Source organism: Balaenoptera borealis (genome assembly GCF_965194805.1).
Source record: "Balaenoptera borealis genome assembly, chromosome: 12".
Taxonomy (NCBI): domain Eukaryota; kingdom Metazoa; phylum Chordata; class Mammalia; order Artiodactyla; family Balaenopteridae; genus Balaenoptera; species Balaenoptera borealis.
The window spans coordinates 5,488,525-5,511,323 of NC_138869.1; the positions used below are offsets into that span (position 1 = coordinate 5,488,525).

General features: G+C 53.6%; 1 protein-coding gene and 1 long non-coding RNA gene across 12 annotated transcripts in view; one reads left to right on the forward strand and one right to left on the reverse strand.

Annotated features, from left to right (window-relative positions):
* The first annotated feature begins 3,130 nt into the window (after window positions 1-3,130).
* The window catches only part of EEFSEC (eukaryotic elongation factor, selenocysteine-tRNA specific), a 197,712-nt gene continuing 178,043 nt past the window's right edge, over window positions 3,131-22,799 (forward strand). For 6 of the 11 annotated variants that reach the window (XR_014232247.1, XR_014232248.1, XR_014232249.1 and 3 more), the window contains exon 1: window positions 3,644-4,073. Coding sequence is in view for 3 of the 11 variants with exons in the window: in XM_082345253.1 (XP_082201379.1) it covers window positions 3,767-4,073 (307 nt within the window). In the remaining 8 variants the exon portion in view is untranslated. Of the gene's footprint in view, window positions 4,074-22,799 lie in introns of all 11 variants that reach the window. The other 5 variants (XR_014232246.1, XM_082345253.1, XM_082345251.1 and 2 more) reach the window with 4 other exon arrangements.
* On the reverse strand, window positions 17,291-17,877 carry LOC309607136. The gene is made up of 2 exons (XR_014232278.1): window positions 17,765-17,877; window positions 17,291-17,695 (listed from the first exon to the last, which is right to left on the reverse strand). It is a non-coding gene; the product is annotated as an uncharacterized lncRNA (long non-coding RNA).

Here is a 22,799-nt window from a genome sequence, read left to right on the forward strand (position 1 = left end):
CTATTTATGGCAAGTGATAATGTTTTTCTGTGTAAGGGAAATAATTTTATTTAAGTCAAACTTAAAGAAAAATATGAAGTTGTAGGTGGTACCTGGATATTGCATAAATTATGAAGATGGTTCATATCACCGAGGTTGAAAAAAACTTGACATAAAACAAGGATCAGCTGGCAGCAAACAGAGGGCCTGAGCAAGTCACCTCTCCTTGTCCTCCTCCCTCTGCTGTAAAGTAGCAACAACAGCACTTCCTAGGATTATTGAAAGAATTCAGTGAGATCTTTTACAATGGGCTCAAGCGCTGGGAGGGGCACAGAAAATGGCATCAGAGCTTTGGAACATAAAGACATGGGCTATTTCTGCCTTGGATATCTGCCTGCTGTGTGTGTGTCCTGCCCTTCGTGGTAATTTTGTCATGCTTTTCAAACGGAAACAGTACCCGAGGGCACTCACAGGAATTGCTTTGGCGCCCGAGGCAGGAAGTCGGGCTGGGGACAGGGTCAGGTTAGCCAGGGTGAGGCCTGTGCCTCCGATTGCAACCTTCTCTGCTGGGGAACAGTTTCCGTCCGTCTCAGCAGGCACCTCCCACTGCGGTGGGGAAACCCGGCAGCAGATGCCGAGAAAGCAGCTGGAGCCTGCAGGTCCCCAGGGCTCCGTCTGGACCATCGTCCCACTGGCGTCCCACTGGTGTCACATGGCAATGGGGTCAGAGGTCAGGGCAGCCTGGGCGAAAGCAGCAGGTCTGACCAGAGGACAGGCTGTGAGGCTATTTCCAGTGTAGGTCTTAGTTGTCAGACTCTGATTCTCTGACCAGGTGGGAGGGAGTTAGGAGCCCTTCACTGATTTAATAAATGGGAAAAGAGACTCCACACTCCAGGTAAAGGTTTGTATTAGTTTCCTATGGCTGCAGTAACAAATTGCTACAAACTTAATGGCATAAAACAACACACAGGTATTCTCTTACAGTTCTGCAGGTCAGTGTCCAAAATGGGCCTCACTAGGCTAAAAGCAAGGCGTGGGCAGGGCTGCGTTCCTTTCTGGAGGCCCTGGGGGAGCACCCACAGTCTGGGTTTTTCCAGCTTCTACAGGCTGCCCACCTTCCTGGACTTATGTTCTGCTTCCACCTTTAAAAACAGTTAACGGCCAGCGGCGTCTTCTTATGATGCCATCTCTGATTCTGATCCTCCCGCCTCCCTCCTATAAAGACCCTGCTGACTACATCAGGCCCACGGGATAATCCAGGGTGGGCTCCCCACCTCCCCCATCCCCGCCATCACAAGATCCTTAACTGAATCACACCTGCCGAGTCTTGTTACCATGTAGGGCAACACCATCACAGGTTCCAGGACACGGACATCTTTGGAAGCCACTCTTCTGCTGTGGCCAGGCTTCCCTCCAGGGGTCCCATTAGGGCCCAGACTGATTTCCCCAGGCTTTAGTCCAGTATCAGAGAGCACACTTTTCTACTGCCTGTCCTGGAAAAAATTCCAGGGTTTTCTCCGATTGTGCTAACTTGGGTCACACGCTCACTGCCAAACCAATGGTCATGGCTACTGGAATGGACCTGAGTCTCAGGCCCACCCCTAGAGCTAGCGTTCAGTCAGCCCCCATCATGACCTGGAGAAGAGGAGCGTGATACCTCCAAGGAGAGCTGAGGAGTCTTACAGAAGAAGAGGGAGGGGACGCCGACCACTGTAGACCTTAAAGAGTTTGTATCCATATCCAGGTGGAAGGCGTGCTCCCAGGCACACAGCCAGCACGAGGTAGGGCCGTGATTTGAACCTGCGTGGGACCAGCTCTCGCCAGGACATCAGCTCCCACCCTGCAGCTAACGGGGCATTAGCAGATCTGTTCAGTACTGGGAGTGCCATGGAGCACAGTGGTGGCCTGGGTGACAACCTCATCTGAGGTTACTGTGGGACATGTCGAGGAAGGTACGTGGTTAACACAATCACTGGCAAGGTAGATACCCTCAGAGAAAAGGGAAATTTCCATTTTACTCCTAAAAGAATCTTTAAAGCCAAACTCAAATCAAAGAGCAAAGTATAATAACTTCCTCTGAGCAAATTTATAATTAATCCTGGATTAATTGGCCTTAATGAAGTTGAATTAATTACTAGCTGTTCGTAAAGAACTTTGAACTACCTTCGTACAAAATGGCATTAAAGAAACAGAAAGGAACCAGCATCGCATTAACATTAAGAACAAATCCCAAATAATCGCAGTTCTGCAGGCCGTTCCCTGTCAATCATTTCCCAGGGACCAGGCCCAGCCTTGGAACCCAGGCTGGGACCCAGAAGTCTGCTGCAGAGGATGGTGTCTTCGTGGGCTGGAGGTTTGGAGGTGGGTCCACTCAAGAAACAGTTATGGAGCCTTTGACGTGCCAGGCCGAGGGCAAGCAAAGATGTGTAAGGGGTCCTCAGCCTGCTGGGACAGGGGAGAGCACCAGGGCACCAGCCTGGTCTAAAGCAAACTCGCTTCACTGGGGGTAGAAGCCAGGATAGAGACAAAGGACAAAGGACAAAGGAGGGGGCGTGATGTGACCTGCATTTTGCTGGCAACAGGGCTCCAGTTCCTACAGGGTGTCCCCCACACTCTCCCTGGCTCTTGGAGTGAGCTTATGACTCACACCTGCCTAGGCAGAGGTCTGTATTTCTCTGCTTGGTGCAGGGGCACAGCTGACCCCAGGATACAGTCTGAATCTGGCTGACTTTTCAGACAACTCAGAGCTGCCGTCTCCTTGGCACTTGTGGAGACAGGGCTGGACCCCAGGCTCCTGCCGGGGCAGCACTTGTCTTGGAGCCATTTGTGGTGGGAGTTGGAGACGGTAAGACCTGGCTTAAAGCCCCAGCCCTGCCGCTGGTGAGCGCTTAGGTGTAAGTCGGGCCGGGTAACTGCTACAGCCCGCAGCCCCAAGTCTTGGTGGCTTCACCAGGCAAAATGTCTCTCAGATTTCAAATAGAAACACTCTCGTCTCTTGAAAAGCGGGAAGATGAGGCAATGTTGGGCTAGCATTCCCGCCTGGTGTCACTTGGCCGAAGCTGAGCCGTGGCTCCCCATCTGTCGACACAGGACATGTGCTCTCCACCTCCGCAGTCTCCACCACCCCGGGCACCTTAAACCCTGCTGATTTCTCTCCGGCGAGTCACCTGCCTGGCCAGGGCAGACATTTCAATTTGTGATCCGTGTTGTTGCCCGTGGGCGACACCTTTTCTGTGGGTGACATTTGAAGAGCATGAGCGTCGCGGGCCCTCCCCAGCGCGCGCGCGCACACACGACCTTCTGCGTACAGTTTGGCGGCCCGCTGAGGCCAGGCTGACTGCCCGGGTCCGAGATTCTCCGAGCAGCCTTCCCAGGTTTCCCGCGCTGGCTCTTCGGCACGACGGGCTCAGCTTCGCGGCCCGCCCTCTCTGCCCCGGGCCTGGTCCTTCCACCGCTGCTCTATTTCCCCAGGGCTTCTCGGGGTCCGTAGTGGTCTGGTTCCGTCTTTACTCCCGGTTATTGTTCCCCCCCACCCCGGGTCCCCCATGTCCCGCGGGGAGAGCGACCTGTCCCCGAGCGGTGGACAGAAGGCGCCGGGTGCCCAAAGGGCGCTCAGCTAGAGCCCGTGGAAACGAACGAACGAACGAGAGGACGGACGGAGGGCGGCCCCGGCCCCGGGCTCCCCGGCTCGGCGGACTGAGCGAGCGGCCGGAAGCTTCGGCGCCGGAACGCGCGAGCGGAGCGCGGGCGGCGGGGGCCGGCTTAGCGGGCGGACCGCAGCGGCGGCATGGCGGGCCGGCGGGTGAACGTGAACGTGGGCGTCCTGGGCCACATCGACAGCGGCAAGACGGCTCTGGCGCGCGCGCTCAGCACCACGGCCTCCACCGCCGCCTTCGACAAGCAGCCGCAGAGCCGCGAGCGCGGCATCACGCTCGACCTGGGCTTCTCGTGCTTCTCGGTGCCGCTGCCCGCGCACCTGCGGCCGGCGCCGCTGGGGGCCGAGCCCGAGCCCGAGCCCGGGGCCGAGCCGCGGCTGCAGGTCACGCTGGTCGACTGCCCCGGGCACGCCTCCCTCATCCGGACCATCATCGGCGGTGAGCGCGGGCGGGGGCGGGTGCGGGGGCTCGGACGCGCCGGGGCGGGGGAACCCGCCGGGAAGCCTCTCGCGCCGCCCCGAAAACAGCGAAAGTGTTTTGGGTTTTTTTACCACATGCGTTCGTAATACACGCACAGGTGAGGGAAACTCAGAGACCCCGAAAGTGCCCAGAAGGTGTCCACTCGCTGTCCTTCGGTCTCCTGCTGCCCGTCTCCGGAGTCAGCCGCTGTCCCCTCCTGTGCCATTTCGGAGGAACTCCGTGTGCAGGCAGCGTTCCTGTGTATATGTCGACCCCTCCTTTTCTCGTTCTTTTTTTTTTTTTTTTTTTCCACAAAATGGTACCACCAGTCGATTGAGTACTTCACTCAATACTGGGGCCTCCCCATTCGTACATATAAAGCAACATCATTCTTTTTAAAGGTCACGTGAAATTCCGTTGTACACTTGCACCACCGTTTTCTGAATGTCTTAATGATGGACATTTATGTCGTTACTCATTTTTGCTAACGATGCTTCAGTGAGTTTTATAGAACAGACGTCTTTGGTGGGTGTGCTAGTGTGTCTGTAAGGAAAGACCCTAGAACTGAGATGCCAGGGCAGAGAGTCGTGGTGGGTACTGCCCAAAGGCCTTCCTGAGATGTACCATTTAATTAATTTTAATTATACAAGTAGTACATGAATACATTCTACTTCTGAAGAAATAGAACGTTACAAACCAGGCAGAAGGCCCCTAATTACCCCTCCCATCTCTCCAGAGGAAGCCACTAGTATACCTCTGTGGATTACTTTTCCACACCCATTTCACTATACTTGACTCCATGGACAGGTGTTTTGTTTATATAGAAAAATGGTGGAGTAACACAAGCACATGGCACAAAGGGTGTATATATAGTTCAGAGACTCCCCCTCACTGCTGACCCAGGGACCTGGTACCTCCCTGCTTTCCACTTCCTCCTGTCCCTTCTGGTGGCATTCTCTGCACCCACGAGCACGTATAGGAACACTACTTGGTCAGATGGTTTTATCGGCCTGCTGGTGGGCAGCTGCACTGGTCTCTCGCTGGGCATAGCGGGCCCTGCTGTATGATGAGTGTTGAGTGCTTTCACCTTGTCACTTCCTGTCTGGTCCATGCTGCGGGCGGTCTGAGATCATTTCCCCATTTTCAGGAGAGGAACTGGAGGCTCAAAGAAGAGCAGTCCGGTCCCCCGCCTCACATCTTCTACTCTGGCCGTGTTCCAGCCACAGATGCATGTGAAGGGGCACGCGATCCTCTCTGCTCTCCCCTCCCCTTGTAACTGATTTCTGTTTGGTCACATCCAGGTACATTTTAGGACACGTTCTCTGAGCCAGTGTACGTTGGAGGTTAAAAAATGGGAAGGCAGATTGTTGGTCTTTTCTTGCGACAGGTGTAGGGAGTGAAGGACATTCTTCCAGAGTCTGTGGTGAGGCCTGGCTTTCTCCCTCACCGACCTTGTGACCTCGGACGTGATTCTGGACCGTCCACACTCTGGCAGATCTCAACTGGCTTTGCTTTTCTTGCACGTTTGCCACTTCCCGGGCAAACACTGCAGAGAGTGTGGTGGCTACTGTTCAACCATCGAGGGACTTGGGACTTGGGGAGGCTGCTACGAAGTGGCCGACCCAGGGCTCTGCTTGACTCCAAAGCTGCCACTTCCTGGGTCACTGTACTCTGCCCTCCCCTTCCACATGTACGTTCGTGGTGTTTCTTCATAGGACAGAAGGTTTCAGGCGCCAAATTATAACGCCTCCAAGCATTTGACAAGTCCTTGGTTTAGACTGTAAATTGTTGAAGAAATGAAGAGGGATTTCTCTCCTCTTGTACGAACATTGTGGCTCTTACGTTTCTCTTGCCCCTGAGAGGGGAGACTCTCCTTGTCTTCTTACAGGTGTTAACATGTGACCTGAGCACATTGCAGTGGTGGGACCAGGGCTGCTACTCTTCTTACTTCAATAGATGAGATTCCCACCCTCCACTCAGGGAAGTGAGAAGAAAAAGTGGCTTTTTTCCTTTGGGGGGATAGGAGCTGCATCTGAGTGCCTGCCCGGGCCCACGCCTGTGGCTACAACTTGCGTCTATGCGATAACGCTGAGTGATGGGGGTGTAGGGGGGCATGGGCCCCACTCTTCTGATGAGAAAACTGAAGCTTGGAAAGTCAAGTTCCCTGGGCAGGCGTTGGAACCTGCTCTGCTGCCCCTGACCTGGGTCTGGTGAATCCCCTTCATTATTCTCGTGTTCCAGAGGCCACGCGTGTCTCCCAGACCTCGTCCTTCCTCTCCAGACGGTGGGCCCTCCCCTCCTCCCTCTGCTGACCCCCCACGTGGTGGACAGTCTGCTCCTTTTATGGATGTTCTTCAGATCAGGTCAGCCGTCAGCTGGAGACTGTGCAGACGCTGCTCATTGCCCTCCCAGTGCCCCACGGTCTGGCCTCTGCCCTCCCCTGAGCCTCATCCATGGCTCCTGACCTCCAGTCATGCTGGCCTCCTCCTACCTATTGGATGGGCCAGCGTTGCACCTGCTGTGCCCTCCTCCTTTAAGTCTCAGCTCGAGTGTCACCTCCTTGGAGAGGCCTCCTCTGACCTACTGGCCTAAAGTGTCCCCAGTTCTCTACCATCATACTTTCTCATGTCCATGTTTTGTTTCCTGCTAGCCCTTGGTGCTGTCTGATACGCTTGATGTGCTTTTTGATGGCCTCTGTCCTCCACGAGAGCACAGCAGGAATTGGGCCCGAGCCTGGCATGTAGGAGGCACTCGGAAGTCCCAAATGAATGAAGCCGGGGTTGGGGGGGGGCTGGCGATCAAAAGTCACCAGCAGGGCCCCTCTGGGGGCTGACAGCAGAGCCAGGCGGAGAGTGCGGTGCGCTGTGCAGAGTGACTCATTAGGGCTCTTTGCACAGGGGTGACTTGCTTTGCTGGGGCATGGTGGAGCTTGCCCGGTGGCGGCACAGCCTGGGTGGGGCTCTGAGGCGTGAACCTCCTGTCTTGTCTGTTCAGAGCCAGGGGTAGCTGCCAGCACTTAGCAGCTGGAAATGGGTCTGGTGAGTGGGGAGAGGTGTGGAAGGTGAAGGCGGGATCGTGTAGAGTGGTGAGTGGGGCTTAGATCGGGCCCTCGGTGCAGATTTCTTCTAAGGGCCCTGGAATGCTTTTAAAGTAGGTTTGTGACGTGATGAGGCCAGAGCTTTAGAAAGAGGCAAGGTGGCTGAGCAGGGGCTCCAGCTGGCAGCGCAGCTGTGCCCGGATTGCTGGGAGGCGGGGCTGCCGCCGCGGTTCCCAGCTCACTGGGAGTGACTCAGACCCCTTGCTGAATGCCCTATCCGAAGCAGAAGGAAATTAGAGTGACTGTCTGAGTTCCATGATGATACCTCTGAAGTTTAGTGTATCTTAAAGCCAGCTCTGTTTAATTCTGTCGCTCCCCCAAAATACCTTCATGTACAAAAAGATCATTTTTTAACTTAGAGAAAATTGGGTTTTATCTCCTTGATCCCTGTGGCCATAGATAAAACTCCTAAGTGGTGCTGGGGTTAATAGTGACAACAGTACTTAGCATGTATTTAGTGCCAGCATTGTGACTTTTTTGTTTGTTTGTTTAACCCTCAGAGCAATCCTGGGAGGTAAGAGGTGATACTCCCATGGGACAGATCACAAGGCAGAGGCTCAGAGAGGTTAGGGAACACAGATCAGAAGGGTCAGAGCTAGTTTGAACCCACGCTGATCTGCCCACGGAGCACTGACATTCTCAGTGTGAGTGGACAAGGGTGCCCGTCTGCTCCAGGCCCTGTGATGGTGTTTCTGGGCAGTATTTTTCTCTGAGTTGTTTTAGAGTATAAATCTTTCAGGGTTAGAACTTCAAAAAGATTCAGTAATGTATGTTTTAAAGACTTGGGTGGGGGTGAGGGACTTGGACCCATCCTCAATCTCACTCTGGCAGGAAGGAAGAGGTCTGAAAAATGCTGGTATCTTGGCTTGGCAATTTATAGTCCTCTGGTGGCTGCTACGATTAACAGTGCATTGTCTCCCAGGCTTTTGTTCCTGTGGTTAATGAACAGCAGCTCTTTTGCTATGACTGTCACCCTGATCGCTAGCCTCCTGTGCCCCCCCGACGCCCCTCCGTTTAAGCGGTGCTTCCCGCCAGGTTTGGGCCCTCTCTGGACCCCCTGGCTGGAGCTGCTGATCTACCACAGCCTTGCAAGTCTGACTCAGGGCTCCTAGCTTTGGAGGTCAGTCAGCAGCCCTGGGGGTGCCTGTCTCTGCGGCCTGGGAGGGAGCATTCTTTATGCCACTGAAGCTACTTCCCCTTCTCTGTTTTTCCAACTCTCTGTGCTCGTGTGACAACATGAAGAAGCACGGTCCCTTGGGCCATTTTATCCAGGAGTGCGCCTGCAGTCTGTCTGAGATGCTCTCTTTGGACCCCTGAGACAGGTTCATGTGCGAACGACCGTGTGCTTTCCACCAGGTTTTTACACTGCTCTTTGGGCGTCTGCACTTAGTCCCCAGCAGGCAGTGTGGCCCAAGCAGAAATGACAAACCAGAGGCCTGGCCACCCCAGGAATGTGGGTGTTTTTCTGATGCAAAACCAACCAAACAAACAAAAAAGACACTCTGGTTTTCTTAGCCCCTAGTCTTTTAATGAATTTGTCCAGAAATGCATTGTGTTATGTTATGGTATCATACGTTTGTCCTAAAGTATTGAGGCATATTTAAAGGCGTTGATGTAAGTGGAAATGCTTCTTTAGCCCTAGCTTCTTTAGCTCCTAGAATCTGTTGGGTCTTCATTTCCTTTTCCTCAGTGCGCACCTGGGCAGGACTCCCTCTCCTTCCAAGCTCAGCGCCCTCAGCGTCTCCAGGAGATGCAAGTCCAGCTCCGTCTGCGGCACTTTCTCTGCCCCTGGATAGTGGGTGACTGCTTGGGTTTGGGTGACAGTGTGGGAGCAGCATAACATCAGAGACGCGGCCTTGAGTTTAAATGACTGCAGAATATTTGAGCAGGAACCAACAAGAAAGAAAAGTGGAAGCAGGTAGTCATATTTCATTCTGTTGGGGTACATTTTTCTTGTCGTGGGGCTTGCCCTTGAGAACAAAACATATCAAATGTTAAATCAAAGAATATTTTGCAGTCATGCTAAGAATAGAAAATAATGCAGACTTGCCTTGATGAGACGAATATTTTGCTGGAAGGTTATAATCAAAGTCAGAAGGAAATCATAGCCACAGCTTTTGGTAAAGCTGTAATCATTTAAAATTAATTGCTTTTAAACTTTTCACTTAGCATCTCCTTTGTGGCTCTTGGGTTTTTCTTCAGAATCACTCCATCCAGGTTGGAATAAGATTTGGGCAGGCGCCCCAGGAACCAACCGGTAAATTAAGCCCTGAGACCTATTCCCCTCTGTCTCATCCTTGCATTGGCCAGGGCCTGGACCACGCTGGGCCCGAGTCTCCCTCTGACCAGCAGGCCTTTGAGGCCGTGCTGCGCAGGGTGACAGAGATGACGACAGGGTGATGACAGGGTGACAGGAGCTCTGGGTCACCTGAGGTGACTAGGAGGCGTTCTACCTGTTGTTCCCGTTAGCCTGGAGGCCTCTGCGTGGCTCTAGGGCCAGGCCAGGGCCAGGCACAGAGTGGACAGTCAAGGCTGTTTTTAAACATTTGTACTGAGATATAATTCACATTCCGTAAAATTTGCCCATTTCAAGTGCACACTTAAGCGTTTTCAGCCTCTTCACAGAGTTGTGTAGCCAGTGCCACAGTCTAAGCTCCACCACTGCAAAAAGAAACCCCACAGCCGTTAGCAGTCCTGCACCTTCTCCCTGACCCCAGGCCTGGCAACCTCTAATCTACTCGGTGTTTCTGCCCACGTGCCCATTCTGGACATTTCGTATAAATGGAATCGTACAATATGTGGCCTTCTGTGTCTGGCTTCTTCCACCAAGTGTAATGCTTCCAAGGTTCATCCATGTTATAGCATGACCTATACTTCATTCCTTTTTTAAAAATCTATTCTTATTTTTAATTGTGGTAAAGTACATATTACATAAAATGTACCATCTTAACCATTTTTAAGTTAATAGTTCAGTGGCCTCCATCTCTAGAACTCTTTTTATCTTACAAAAGCTAAACTCTGGGCTTCCCTGGTGGCACAGTGGTTGAGAGTCTGCCTGCCAATGCAGGGGACACGGGTTCAAGCCCTGGTCTGGGAAGATCCCACATGCCGCGGAGCAACTAGGCCCCTGAGCCACAATTACTGAGCCTGCGCGTCTGGAGCCTGTGCTCAGCAACAAGAGAGGCCGCAATAGTGAGAGGCCCACGCACCGCGATGAAGAGTGGCCCCCGCTTGCCGCAACTAGAGAAAGCCCTCGCACAGAAACGAAGACCCAACACAGCCAAAAATAAATAAATAAATAAATAAATAAATAAATAAATAAAATAGATAAGCAATAAGGACATATTTATAGCATAGTGAATTATAGCCATAAAAAAAAAAAAGCTAAACTCTGTGCCCATTAAACTCCCCTTTCCCTTCCCCCATCATTCCTTTTTATGGCTAAATAGTATCCATTATATGGATGGATCACTTTTTAAAAATCCGTTATCAGTTGAAGGACATTTGGGTTGTTTTCACTTTTTGACTATTATGAATAATCCTGCCGTGGACGTTTGTGTTCAGGTCTCTGTGTGGACGCATGTTTCCATTCTCTTGGGTTTATCCGTAGGAGTGGAATTGGTGGGTCAGAGGATAACTCTGTGTCTGCTTTTTGAGGAACTGCCAGACTGTTTTCTGCAGCAGCTGCACTGCTTTGCCTCCCACCAGCAGTGTAGGAGGGTCTGATGTCTTCACTGCCTTGCCAACACTTGTTGTTGTCTGTCTTTTTGCTTGTACCCGTTCTAGTGCGTGTGATGTGATAGCTTATTGTCGCTGTAACTTTCATTTCCCTGATATTTTCTTGTGCCATTTGTATATCTTCTCTGGAGAACTGTGTATTCAGATCCTATGCCCTTTTTTTTAGCGGGTTATTTGGCTTTTATTATTGAGTTGTAAGCGTTCGTTATGTATTCTGAATACCAGTCCTTTATTAGGTATATGATTTGCAAATATTTTCTCCCATTCTGTGGATTATCTTTACTCAGTAATATTTGAATTAAACAAATAATTGAGTTGGATTAAATAAATGAACATATTTTGAGAGGATTAAATGTGCCCGACACATTATTTAGGCTGTGGTGGGTGTGTAGGAAGTGCCATTTGCTTGTTTCTGGAAGGCCTTTAGGGCACCTCCTGACCTCTTCCTAGACCTGCCCACTCCTGTCCTTAGTGCCGACAGGAGGCGGCTCATCCTGTCTGTCCACCCCTGGGAGGGTCTCGTCCCACACTAGGGTCTTGTGCAGATATGTTTTGATGGCCCATATGCTAAAGTCTTTTTTTATTTTATTTTATTTTATTTTTTAAAATTTTTTATTTATTTATTTTAAAAATACATTTATTTTATTTATTTATTTTTGGCTGCGTCGGGTCTTTGTTGTGGCACGCGGGCTTTTTGTTGTGGTGGCTTCTCTTGTTGCGGAGCACGGGCTCTAGGTGCACGGGCTTCAGTAGTTGTGGCTCACGGGCTCTAGAGCGTAGGCTCAGTAGTTGTGGCGCACGGGCTTAGTTGCTCCGCGGCATGTGGGACCTTCCCGGACCAGGGCTCGAACCTGTGTCCCCTGCATTGGCAGGCGGATTCCCAACCACTGCGCCACCAGAGAAGTCCCTTTATTTTATTTTTTAAATTGATTTAATTAATTTATTTTTGGCTGCATTTGGTCTTTGTTGCTGCGCACGGGCTTTCTCTAGTTGCGGCGAGTGGGGGCTACTCTTTGTTGCGGTGCACAGGCTTCTCACAGCAGTGGCTTCTCTCATTGTGGAGCAAGGGCTCTAGGTGCGCGGGCTTCAGTAGCTGCAGCACGCAGGCTCAGTAGTTGTGGCTCGTGGGCTCTAGAGCTCAGGCTCAGTAGCTGTAGCGCACGGGCCTAGTTGCTCCGCGGCATGTGGGATCTTCCCGGACCAGGGCTCGAACCTGTGTCCCCTGCATTGGCAGGCGGATTCTTAACTACTGCGCCACCAGGGAAGTCTGCTAAAGTCTTTTTTTAAAAATTCATTGCCAGCGTTTAAAAATTGGCAGATGTCATAAAACAACCCAGAAGTTCGGTGCTTCAGGTGTGGGCAGGTGTGCGGCTGAGCTGCAGAGTCCGCGGGGCCCAGAGCTCAGGGGCTTGGGGAGCCTCCTGTCGGGGGGAGGGTGGGTGCGTTTTCAGCTGGGAGATCCTTCGGGTGCTTTTAAGGAGTCTGAAGAGAGGACCTGGGACAGAGGTCTAGGGCCATTGGAGGCAGGAGGGGGACGCCGCCAGGAGGGAGAGTGTGGCTCTGGGGGTACAGATGCAGGAATGCCCTGTGGAGGCCCGGAGGAGGGGCGTGGTGCCTGGGGAGCATCTCCTGTCCGGGCGGACGCTGTTCTGGACCCTTGATTATCTCACGGCATCCTGCCAGCCAGACCCCGAGGGGGTGTTTCCCTCTACACTCAGGGTGTCGCCCACAGAAACGAGGCTGCAGAGGTCAGGAGCCGGCGCCAGGTCACGTGTCGGCGGCCTGGCTGTCCCAAGCTGCACCTCAGCCTGCACCTGCTTCGGTGGGAGCCCCGGCTCCTGAGCAGCACTTGCTGTGTAAGTCAGTTTGTCAAAGGCAGAGACTTCCGCCTCCATTCTCCCCGGGATGACTGGAGTTTCGTGTTTTGTTAATTGGGTCTTTTATTTTCTTATGCTTCGTGATTAGGCTCCTGCTGCTTTGAAGTGGCTGTGGCTGCGTGGGGAGGGGGACTTAGTTAACGTGGTGATCCTCTCTTGGCAGGAGAAGAAACAAGTTTTGCTGTTGAGAGAGAAGTTGACTTTCCCTCTTGCCGTATCTCCTGTGTTGTGATGATGCCTCTCTTGTCTTGGGGCCTTCAAGGAGACTAGAATAATTTCCTTTGTCTCTAACCTACTTCCCGAGGATATTTATTTGGTGGCATGCACAGGTGCTACCTAAAGATAAACCTGACTTTTTCCTTTTAAAATTAGTGCTTGGAACTGCCAGCGTTGACCTGCTTGGCCTCTGGAGCCGGCCCTGCTTGGCCACGGGGCTCCACACTTTGCTGTGGGGTTAGGCGGGTGGCTTAAAGCTCCAGGAGTGGGTGGCTCGGCCTTGGTCACCTGATGCTGGGACGAGGTTGTACTGCGGGGTGGCGCTTACTCTGCTCGGGGTCATTTCCAGGTGAATTTCAGGGCCTCACGTCCTAGGCACCCAAGACCCTCGCGTGTGTGTGTGTGTGTGTGTGTGTGTGTGTGTGTGTGTGTGTGTGTGTCTGTCCCCAGTGTTCCCTGCTCTCTAAAATGATGATCTGTTCAGAGACGGGCCTCAGAGCATCTGCTCTAGAGAAAAAAGACTTTCTGTAAGCCGGGCTCCGTTTCCTGAGCGCTTGCTGTTTGGAGCCCGTGGACGGGCAGAGCACGGGAGGCTGGGAGAAAGCTGGGGGTCACCACTGGCGTCGACCTGGCTGGGGAGGGCTGGCACACGCTGGCTGCGAGCGACAGTGTTTGAAGAGTCTCTGCAGAGCTTTCCCAGCACCATCCAGAAGGATCCTCTGTGCTGGTGGGAGTGTCTTCCAGCAGCACAGCCCAGGGTGGCAGCCACGCGCCACCGTGGCTGTGGAGTCCTTGCACGGTGGCTGGTGTAACCGACGAACTGAAACTGTAATTAGATTTTAGTTAAGTCACATTTCAGTAGGCAGCTCTCGACCTGCTATCCAAGTGCCTGCTGGGCTGGCTTCTCCATCAGTGAGCCCCACAGGCCCCCAGACTCCACGCTTGCAAGACCCCATCCCCACCCCCGCTTGGCAGTAAGTGCCCACAGCGGGGCAGGCCAGTCACGCGGTCCCCAGCGTGTCCTCCTTCGCCTTCACGGACTCCTTACGGACTCTTGCCTGCCCTTCGCCTCCTCTGCCCGTCACCACAGGTGCTCCTTGGACAGGCCTCCGTCCACTCTGCACTGGACGAGCACGACCTGCCTGCAGTGTCTCGATTCCAGCCGCCTCTCGAAACTCTCCTCCCCTCTGTGGCCGAGAACTCTTTCTAAACGGATAACATGATTATTTGACTCCCCTGTCTAAAAGTCTTCCTTTGTTCTCTGTTGGTATAAAGGCTAAACTCCACATAGGCTGACAGGGCACTTCCTGATGGGTCAGTGTCTCTGTGTTGCTCAGGACTCCAGGCTTAACGAGCTGCCTGCAGGTCTCTGGACAGACAGACCCGGGTCTCTCATGGTGTCTTCTGGCTACACCACGTCTCCGGGAAGCCTCACCGTTGGCCCTCCCCAGCCTCGACCAGGTGAGGGTCTATACCATCCCGCGGGGCCCCCGGACCCCGTGTCCTCCCATCTGTTGTCATTGCATTTACTCGACCTGATCCCTTTGAGGATGGGGTCCTGCTGTCATCCAACTCCAGGACCAAGGGCAGGGCCTCGGTGCAGGCGCGCAGCATGGACGAGTGAGTGAATGAATGAATGAGTGGGTGACAGGTCGTTTCCCTCTGCCCGCGGCCAGCATCCAGCCTCCTGTGGGGCTTCAAGCCACCGGCCGGCCACACAGGGTTCACAGCCGAGCAAGCCTGCCTGGAGGTTAGACAAGTTAATCTTTCAGTGGAAATTCAATCCTCATATTTCATTTTCAGGCCACTTTGCGTAGCAAAGTAGTTTAACTCGGAGCAGATTTCTGCTGTGCTGATGGTTAATTTCATGGCCCACAGAGGGTCAGCACACTGATGCTGGGGACACGGCGACCCCGTGCAACTCACCGCACACGGTGAGGGCCCGCAGCCCTGTTGTTTTAGAGAAGCAGTTTTCAAACATCCTTCAGTGGGCTGATTTTGAGTTAACAGGGGTGACCTTTTCAAGAACATTTTTAAAAGCTATAACATAGATCCCTCCCAGACCGTATATTTTCCTTTCTCCACGCAGTTCAAAGGGGCTGAGTTGTCTCATAGGTTTTTGCCGGCAATCTTCAGCTTGACCCTGGTTGTTTAAATCTGCCGGAGGAAATTTGAACAAACTTGTACTTTGGTAATTCTTCTGCCTCTGTGAACCTTTAACCTTAAGGTTTCTTTCAGAGCCTGGGGCTGCATTGTCACCAGCCGTCCCTGCTGGGGCTCTCAAAGGCCATTGTTGAGCACGTCTGTTTTCACTTTGCTACTGGAGTTCTCTGGAGGAAGGGTATTAATTCAGACCTGATCTGAGACAGGACGAGGACTTCTAAACTTGCCCCGGAGCTCGGGGACGGGGAAATGAGCCTAATGCGAGCCTGTGGCCCAGCATGGTGTCCTGCAGGTAGCCTGTGAAGCTGAGGGAGAGGAGGCCCTCCAGAGGCGGGCTGGCGTGGTGGCTTCCAGCAGGTGACCCGGCTTGGCCAGGTCTCGTCGGGCCACGTGACCAGAAGTGGTTGCCGTCCCTGGCGGTCAAACCGGGGGCCTGAGTTCCTCCTGAACGTAGGCTTCCTGGAGCACCAGGTTCTTAGGAACCCGGGAGGCTGGCCGCGAACTCGGGGTCCACACACGCTTACAGAGCCCTGGTGTGATGCGATGCTTCTGGGGAAAGAGAACAGGCTCCCCCGGCCAGAGGGCACAGGCTGGACCCTGGGCCTGCCAGCTTCTCCATCGAGTTCTCCACGCGCGTCCCCGAAGGAAAGCTCAGAGACCCCGGAAGTGTGTGCTGCCACAGTCCCGGCACCAGGGGCGCTGTAGCGTCTGAGGTGGACTCTGCCCGCCCCTCTCCTGGCACCGGTCTCCTGGTGGCTCCTGGCTCGCTCTGGCACCTGCTCTTTGCAGTCGGCTGGGGGCTGTTTGCATAGGTTAGCCTGGTTCCTTGGCTGTCTTTCCCTTCTCTTCCCAGGATTCTTAGTGTCCTGAAATCTGGCTAGGTGACCTAATTCCGTAAGATCAGACATTGCAGGAGGAAAGGCATGTCGATGCATTCATTCATCCATTCGTTCTGCAAACCCCGAGCCGCCTACTGCACGCTGGGAGCGGGGTTTACGTGGGTGAGCCGGGCAGGAGTGGAGCTCAGTGTGCGTTGTGGAGGAGGCGGGTGTTACAAAAGTGAGCAGCAGCACGCAGCACTAAGTTGTGAGCGTGCTGGGAAGGCCGGGGTAGGACGCCCGCAGAGGGAGTAGCACGTGGGAGGGGTTTGAGGCAGGAGATGGTCAGGCTGCTCCACACACGAGAGGCTCAGTCTGGCTGGCTGTGTCAGAGCCAGCGTCCACAAAAGGAATCTGCTGTGGGGCTGGCGTGTCTGGACAGACATGTATATGTGGAGCCTGTCAGTCTTGGCTTTGCTGGAGGTTAAAGCAGCCGCATGCCCTGTCGTTCTGATAGGGGGGCAGGGAACGGGAGGGAGGGCCGCAGCCAGCCTCCTTCCCGTCTGGCCTCCGCAAGGCCGTCCTGTCGGCTCCATGCACCTGAGCCCTGTTTCTGGTCCTGGACCCCCATTTTCTTCCCGTGCTAGAGGAAGGGGCTGACGTGGAAACAGGTGGCGGCAGGTAACCCTGGCATAACGTGAGCTGGACAGCTGTCACGACTCTGGGGCTGTGGCTGGCCGTTTAACACCGGCCCTTTGACCACCTGTGGTTCACACATTCCCAAACCACTGAGCCAAGCTCTGGGCATCACAGCCGGTACGTGAAGGAGCTGAAGTCGCTGGCACCCAGCCCGCCTCCTGACTCCTGGCCGCAGGCATGCAGACACTCCCCGAAACATTCTCTCCGTCCCCTTTCCTTCCGGGGTGCCCACTGGGTCGAAGGTAATGCACTGGGGGCAGATTTTGCCTTTTCTTGCCCAGAAATGAGTTTGGCGTGAGATTTGGCCCATCCTGGCTTGTGCCCGGAAGGGTGGAAGAGTGGGTGCAGCCTCTGGGTGGAAGACTCACTCAGAGAAGACCAGGGCTTCCCCTGGAGGCTCCTGCCACGTAGGCCTGGCCTCAGACTGGACTGGATCTTTGCCTTCGCTCTTGTCATTTTACGTCCTTTGAGGCTCCCTTGAGATGCCAGGTTGGTCTTCTGGGCATGGAGCTGTGTCCCCAGATTGCAGGTAACCCTGCAGGTCGGGGCTCCTCAGCAAGAAGAGGGACCATGACTGAGCTTTCGGTGTTCCTCTGAGAAACAGCAACGTGGGTTCCCTCTGCCTTTTTTTTTCTCCTTCTGGAATCAAATGGAATCTTTTCCTGGCAAATATTTCCTAGATAAAAAAAAGTACTATATACTGTTATTGTAGATTCATTAGTCACTTCTAAAAGTTTTTTAAAGTAGGCAAAAAGAAAACTTGCCATGGTAACCAATAAAGTTTTTTTTAAATTAATTATTTATCTTTATTTTGGCTGCACCGGGTCTTAGTTGCGGCATGTGGACTTCTTAGGTGCGGCATGTGGATTCTTAGTTGCGGCATGCATACGGGATCTAGTTCCCCGACCGGGGATCGAAGCTGGGGCCCCTGCATTGGGAGGGCGGAGTCTTACCCGCTGGACTGCCAGGGAAGTCCTGAGGAATGAATCTTTTCTAGGAAAGATAAGAGTTAGTTATTTTTGGTCTGATTTCTTCAGCTGAATCTTTCCCTCTTCCTCTTACCTCACAGTCTGTCCCGGAAGGCAGTCTGGGGACACTTTGGCAAGCACCCTGGACACAGATGTGTGTCATCCTTTCCCGACACCCCTCCGGGCCGCGGAGAGGCAGCTGTACGCCTGCCTGCGAGGCGTCCACGGGTGCTGGGTGGAAACATCTCCGCGCCGACTCGGCACTGTTCAGTGCACAAGAGGGCAGTGTTTGCTTGCAGTCCTGGATGGAGATGATCACTGTGGAGGGTAACAGGTCAACAGAGTTAGAATGACCTCGGGCTTTTCCAAGACAAAATAAACCATAAGCTGCAGCCAGGGTGGCGTCCGATATACGCCTTTAAGTGGTGACCCCTCCAGAAAATAGCTGCTCGCTATCTTTTTTTTTCCTTAAAAAGAAAAATATTGTTTCTTTCAATGTTTGTTTTTTATTTTTTTAATCAATGGAAGTATCGTTTGCAGCCTTGTACCTACAGTGGCAGAGGTTAAAGAGTGTTGCGAAAGCAAAACAACTGCCTTCCAATTAAAAACCATACGGGAAGATTTCTGTTTGAAGCAAGGGGTCAAATGTGTATTCTCCCCTTTTCACATCATCAGATTATGTGACTTAACTTTGAAAGCGTCTGAAGATGTGGGCCCGGCTGTCAGCCCTCTCCACTCAGTTTGCTCTCTCTTTGCGAGCCCATGGTGCTAACCAAAGCAGGGTGTCTCCAGGAGAAGAAGGTGGCCCCCCCGCCTCCCGGAGGGACAGGGTCCCACTGAGCGGGGCCGTGTCTGCGCTTGTATGAGGACTTGCGTGTTTCCAGCTCTTAGGTGGTGTTTTCCAGGAGCGGCTTTCAAGGCTGAAAGTCACGTATTGGTGCACGGCCCCTTCCCCCACCATGTCCCCCACCCCCAGACCCGGGATCTCAAACCCTCTTTGTTCCCGCCTGACCTGGAAGCACTGGCTTTGGGTGCCTCCAGTATGTGAACACCCCAAGCAAGGCCCAGCACCCTGAGGAAGCAGGCGGAGCTCAGGCGTGGCCCAGCCCGGCTCCGAGCATCCCAGCGCAAGGCCGCTTCTCTAACTGAGCCCGTTGCACACCTGAACCGCAGGTGATTACCTCGCTCAGGTGCTGTATCTGAGGAGCCGTCTGCAGAGCTTCCGGCACACGGTTGGGATGGTTGTGACGACGTTGACCCCTCTGCCCCGACCGTGAGAAGCACGCGAGGTGGAGGTTGTTGACGTGAGGCCAGAGGCGTGGACGCCAACGGCTGTGGCTGTTCGGGGATGTGCCGCTCGGCCCCTCTGAGCACGTGCGGCGGGGGTGGAGTCTGGGCGGGGCTGCCACGCTGCCGCCCCCGTCCTCTGCCCTCCGACGGCCGACAGCCATCCGCCGTCCAGGGGGAAAGCTGGGATCCCAGACTCAGCCTGTGTGAGACCACACGTCTTCTTCTAATCTTTCCTAGTCTCAACGCAAATCTTCCAAGGTTAGTGCGTCTACAAGATAGACGCCGCGTGCGCGTGGGTATGTTAGCACGCGTGACGCCCTCGCCCTCGCGGTCGTTCATTGAACAGTGGCGTCTAATACAAAATTTGAGTTTAACACCCCCAGTGCGGAGAGCCATGGGTGGCCTTCTCGTTTGCTTCCCTGTGAAGCCCCTGTCCTGGCTTTTATTAGAAGGGTCCGCGTAGGAAAGGAAGCCTGAGCTGAGGCTTTCAAGAGACGCTCACGCCATGTTTTTCCAGGAACGTAATTTCTGAAAAATGCCAGAACCCTCAATTTCCAAAGGAGCCTGGTTTGTAAGGGGAATGAAAAGTTGTTTCTGCGTGTGGATTCTGAGTTGTTTTCCATCTTCACTCCCGGAGGCAGGGTTGGCAAGCGGGGTACGGGACAGATGTTCCTTGGTAGTAATTTCCAGGCAGATTCTTGAATGCCTTGTATACTCTGGGTCACCGTCAGCTCATAATGGAGCAAGATTGAGTGAGAATTCCTGCAATGAGAGACGTGAACGGCACACCGGAGAGATATGATGGTGCAGATAGGGAGCATTCTGTGAGAAAATATTTCCCGTGCTATCTGTAAAATTCAGATTGAATAACCATTCTGAAGTGCTCCCTTTTAAAAGAGTTCCTTCCACAAGCATTGCAGGCTGAGTAAATACCAATAATTTTTATTTCCCTCTCCTTATCGGTCCCCCTACTGAAATGTTCCTGCACAGCCTATCTGGTCTTTTCAAGTGAACATCAGATGATTAGTGTCAGCCTCCAATTTGAATTATGATCCGCATTTCAAAACACAAACTGCTTCTGCGCTTCTGCCTTTGGAGGTAATTATCAATATTTACCAATACGGGGGAAGGGCTGGAGAGGGAGGGTGTGCTGCTGAAGTGTGGCCCCAGACGCAGAGGCGCGGGGAGGTGTGTGCCCACGTGTGCAGGGGGCACAGGGTCTTCCCCGGGCGCCCACCCGCCGCCTCTCAGGTGGGTGAGGGGTTGTGTGGCCCCGGGGACTCAGAGGAGGTTGGGAAAGTCATTCCCGACGCCTGTAGGAAATGCCCGCTCTGGCCTCTGCTCTCCGAGGCCCTCCCCTCTCTTTCCTGGGGACTGCCCAGCGCGCCTGGTGCGGGTGCCCTGCGGGGGAAGGGCTGCTCTGAGACCTCGTGGGCCTGAGGCCACCCCACGGCCTAGAAGGCAGACACACAGGAGCACAGTGTGCTGACGTCCCCCCTGAAATACGTTTATGACACTTACCTCCACGTTGCATCCCAAGTATACTAGGCGGCCTTCTCTTATATCTTAGTAGACCTTCAATTCAGCTTTGAATAATTCCAGTTTTTGCAGTTTTATGTTTGTATTTTGGAGCCAGTAAACCTTTTAAGTTTGCAAACACTGTAAACTTCAGTACTTTGCTTGTCGTGTCTGATTAATGGTGCCTTTGGGAAGTCTAGAGCTGGTTCCGACTTTGCCCTGCGGGACTTCCCTCGGAGTTAAGAGGCTGCAGGCAGTGGGCCCCGGCTTTGGGCTTGGAGAGACTGAAATGGGAATTTCGGCTCTTCTAGTAGCTTATTGCATGACTGTGGATGTTTTGCTTTTCTGAACCTTAGTTTCTTCACCTGTTTAAAAAAGGAGTAATACCTTTTTTATGGGGTTTGCCGTTGGGATCCGCAGTGGTAACGGTGATGTGGTCAGCGGCGGCCCGGGTGCTGGGGGCGGCCCCCGCGGGGAGCTCCTCCTGCCGGGTGCCTGCGGACCCACACTGAGGATCTGCACAGGATGTCCCGCTTCTGAGGGCTCGGGAGGGTCGAACACCCCCTTCCCTCAGCGTTGCAGACAGCAGCAGCAAGCACTGAAATTATGCAAGAGCTATGTTTCACAGAAGGGAATGAAATTCTTGAATTTTTTAAGGCAAAGAAGGGGAGGGAAAAAAATAGATTCATTGTTTTCCTTGGCTGTTCCACAGGATGCGAGACAAAGCTGGCCTCCCTCCTGTCTAATGGCATCATCGGCCTTCTTTCTTTCTCTTCCTCTTTTTATTTTTCCCCTCCTCCACCTCCCCCCTTCCTACTTGTACTGCAACAAAACCCCCCTTCTCTCCAAGTCGGGCTCAGGTTCTGGCCTGGGATTAAGTCTCGTGCTGTGGAGATGCTGTAAGGCTGGGATTGTTTCCTCTTTTGTGGTCTCTGGGCTCCTGGTCAGCGTTTCCTGTTTCGTTCAAAGGGAGGGGCCGGGGGCTGGCCCCGTGGCTAGTTTTGGGTCTTGTGAGGAGGTGGTAAAGAGGGGCTGTGGCTCCCAGTTCTGGGGAGTGTGCTGTGCTGTCCCTTTGTCGTGCAGCCAAGGCAGTGGGCTGGTGACGGGCCGAGCTCGGCCTGAGCCAGAGTTGGAGGGAAATGGACGTGGATGGAAACTGCGGGCTGACCGCTGGGTCAAGCGGGCCTGGGGTCTCAGGCCCGGGAGGCTGGCAGGCGCTGGGGGAAGTTGTCTGGGAGGGCTGATAAAACCCAGCGCCACCTCACCATTCAGTGTGGACCAGCAGTTTGGGCTCTGCCAGCCCAGCACGGGGCAGGCTTAGCAAAGGCCAAACGGGAAGGACAAGGGCCCTGCTTAGGGGAAGCTCAGTGCAGAGAAGCTTGCCTGGCTTCTCTTTCAGACCTCGGGGAAGCAGCTTGGGTCGCGAGCGCCTTGGCTGGGCCCCGGTCACTGCTCCGCTCCGTGTGGTGCGTCTTCCCCGCCAGGGCCTGGGTCTGCACGCGTCCTTCTCTCCTTGACAGCGGTGTGTGACGCCGTAGCTGCGCTTCCGTATAGGGAGTCGTGGAAAGAGCCGGGCTCGCATGCTGGCCCAAGTTTGAACCCCAGCTGGGTACGGTGAGCTGCCCGGAACCTCAGTTTTCTCGTTGTCAAGCTGGGGAGAAGCACCAGCTTGCGGGCTTTGTTGAGGATCCGTGAGCTACGCCGTGGGTAGTGCTTATCTCAGCGCCTGCAGCCTCCGGGCTTCTCAGTAAAAGGTGTTAACTGTCGTGATCGTGATCGTAGCTAAGTAGGGTTTGGTTTTTTAATCTTTAAGAGACTGTTCATATAAAAATAAATCGTTCGGGACTTCCCTGGTGGCGCAGTGGTTGAGAATCCGCCTGCCAATGCAGGGGACACGGGTTCGAGCCCTGGCCCGGGAGGATCCCACATGCCGCGGAGCAACTAAGGCCGTGAGCCGTAACTACTGACCCCGCGTGCCACAACTACTGAAGCCCGCGTGCCTGGAGCCTGTGCTCCGCAGCAAAGAGAAGCCACCGCAATGAGAAGCCCACACACCGCAACGAAGAGTAGCCCCCGCTCGCCGCAACTAGAGAAAGCTTTCATGCAGCAACGAAGACCCAACGCAGCCAAAAATAAATAAATTTATTTTTTTAAAAATTAAATAAATAAGTTGTTTGTCAGAAGTCTCACTTGTGTTTGATGGGGAAGGAAGGCCGATGGATGGCGACCGATACCACGTGAATGTATGATTTTTGTCTCTGCTTTTAAATTGGTGGTAATGTCATTGGGGAGAAACTAAATTGACACAATTGAAGTACAAG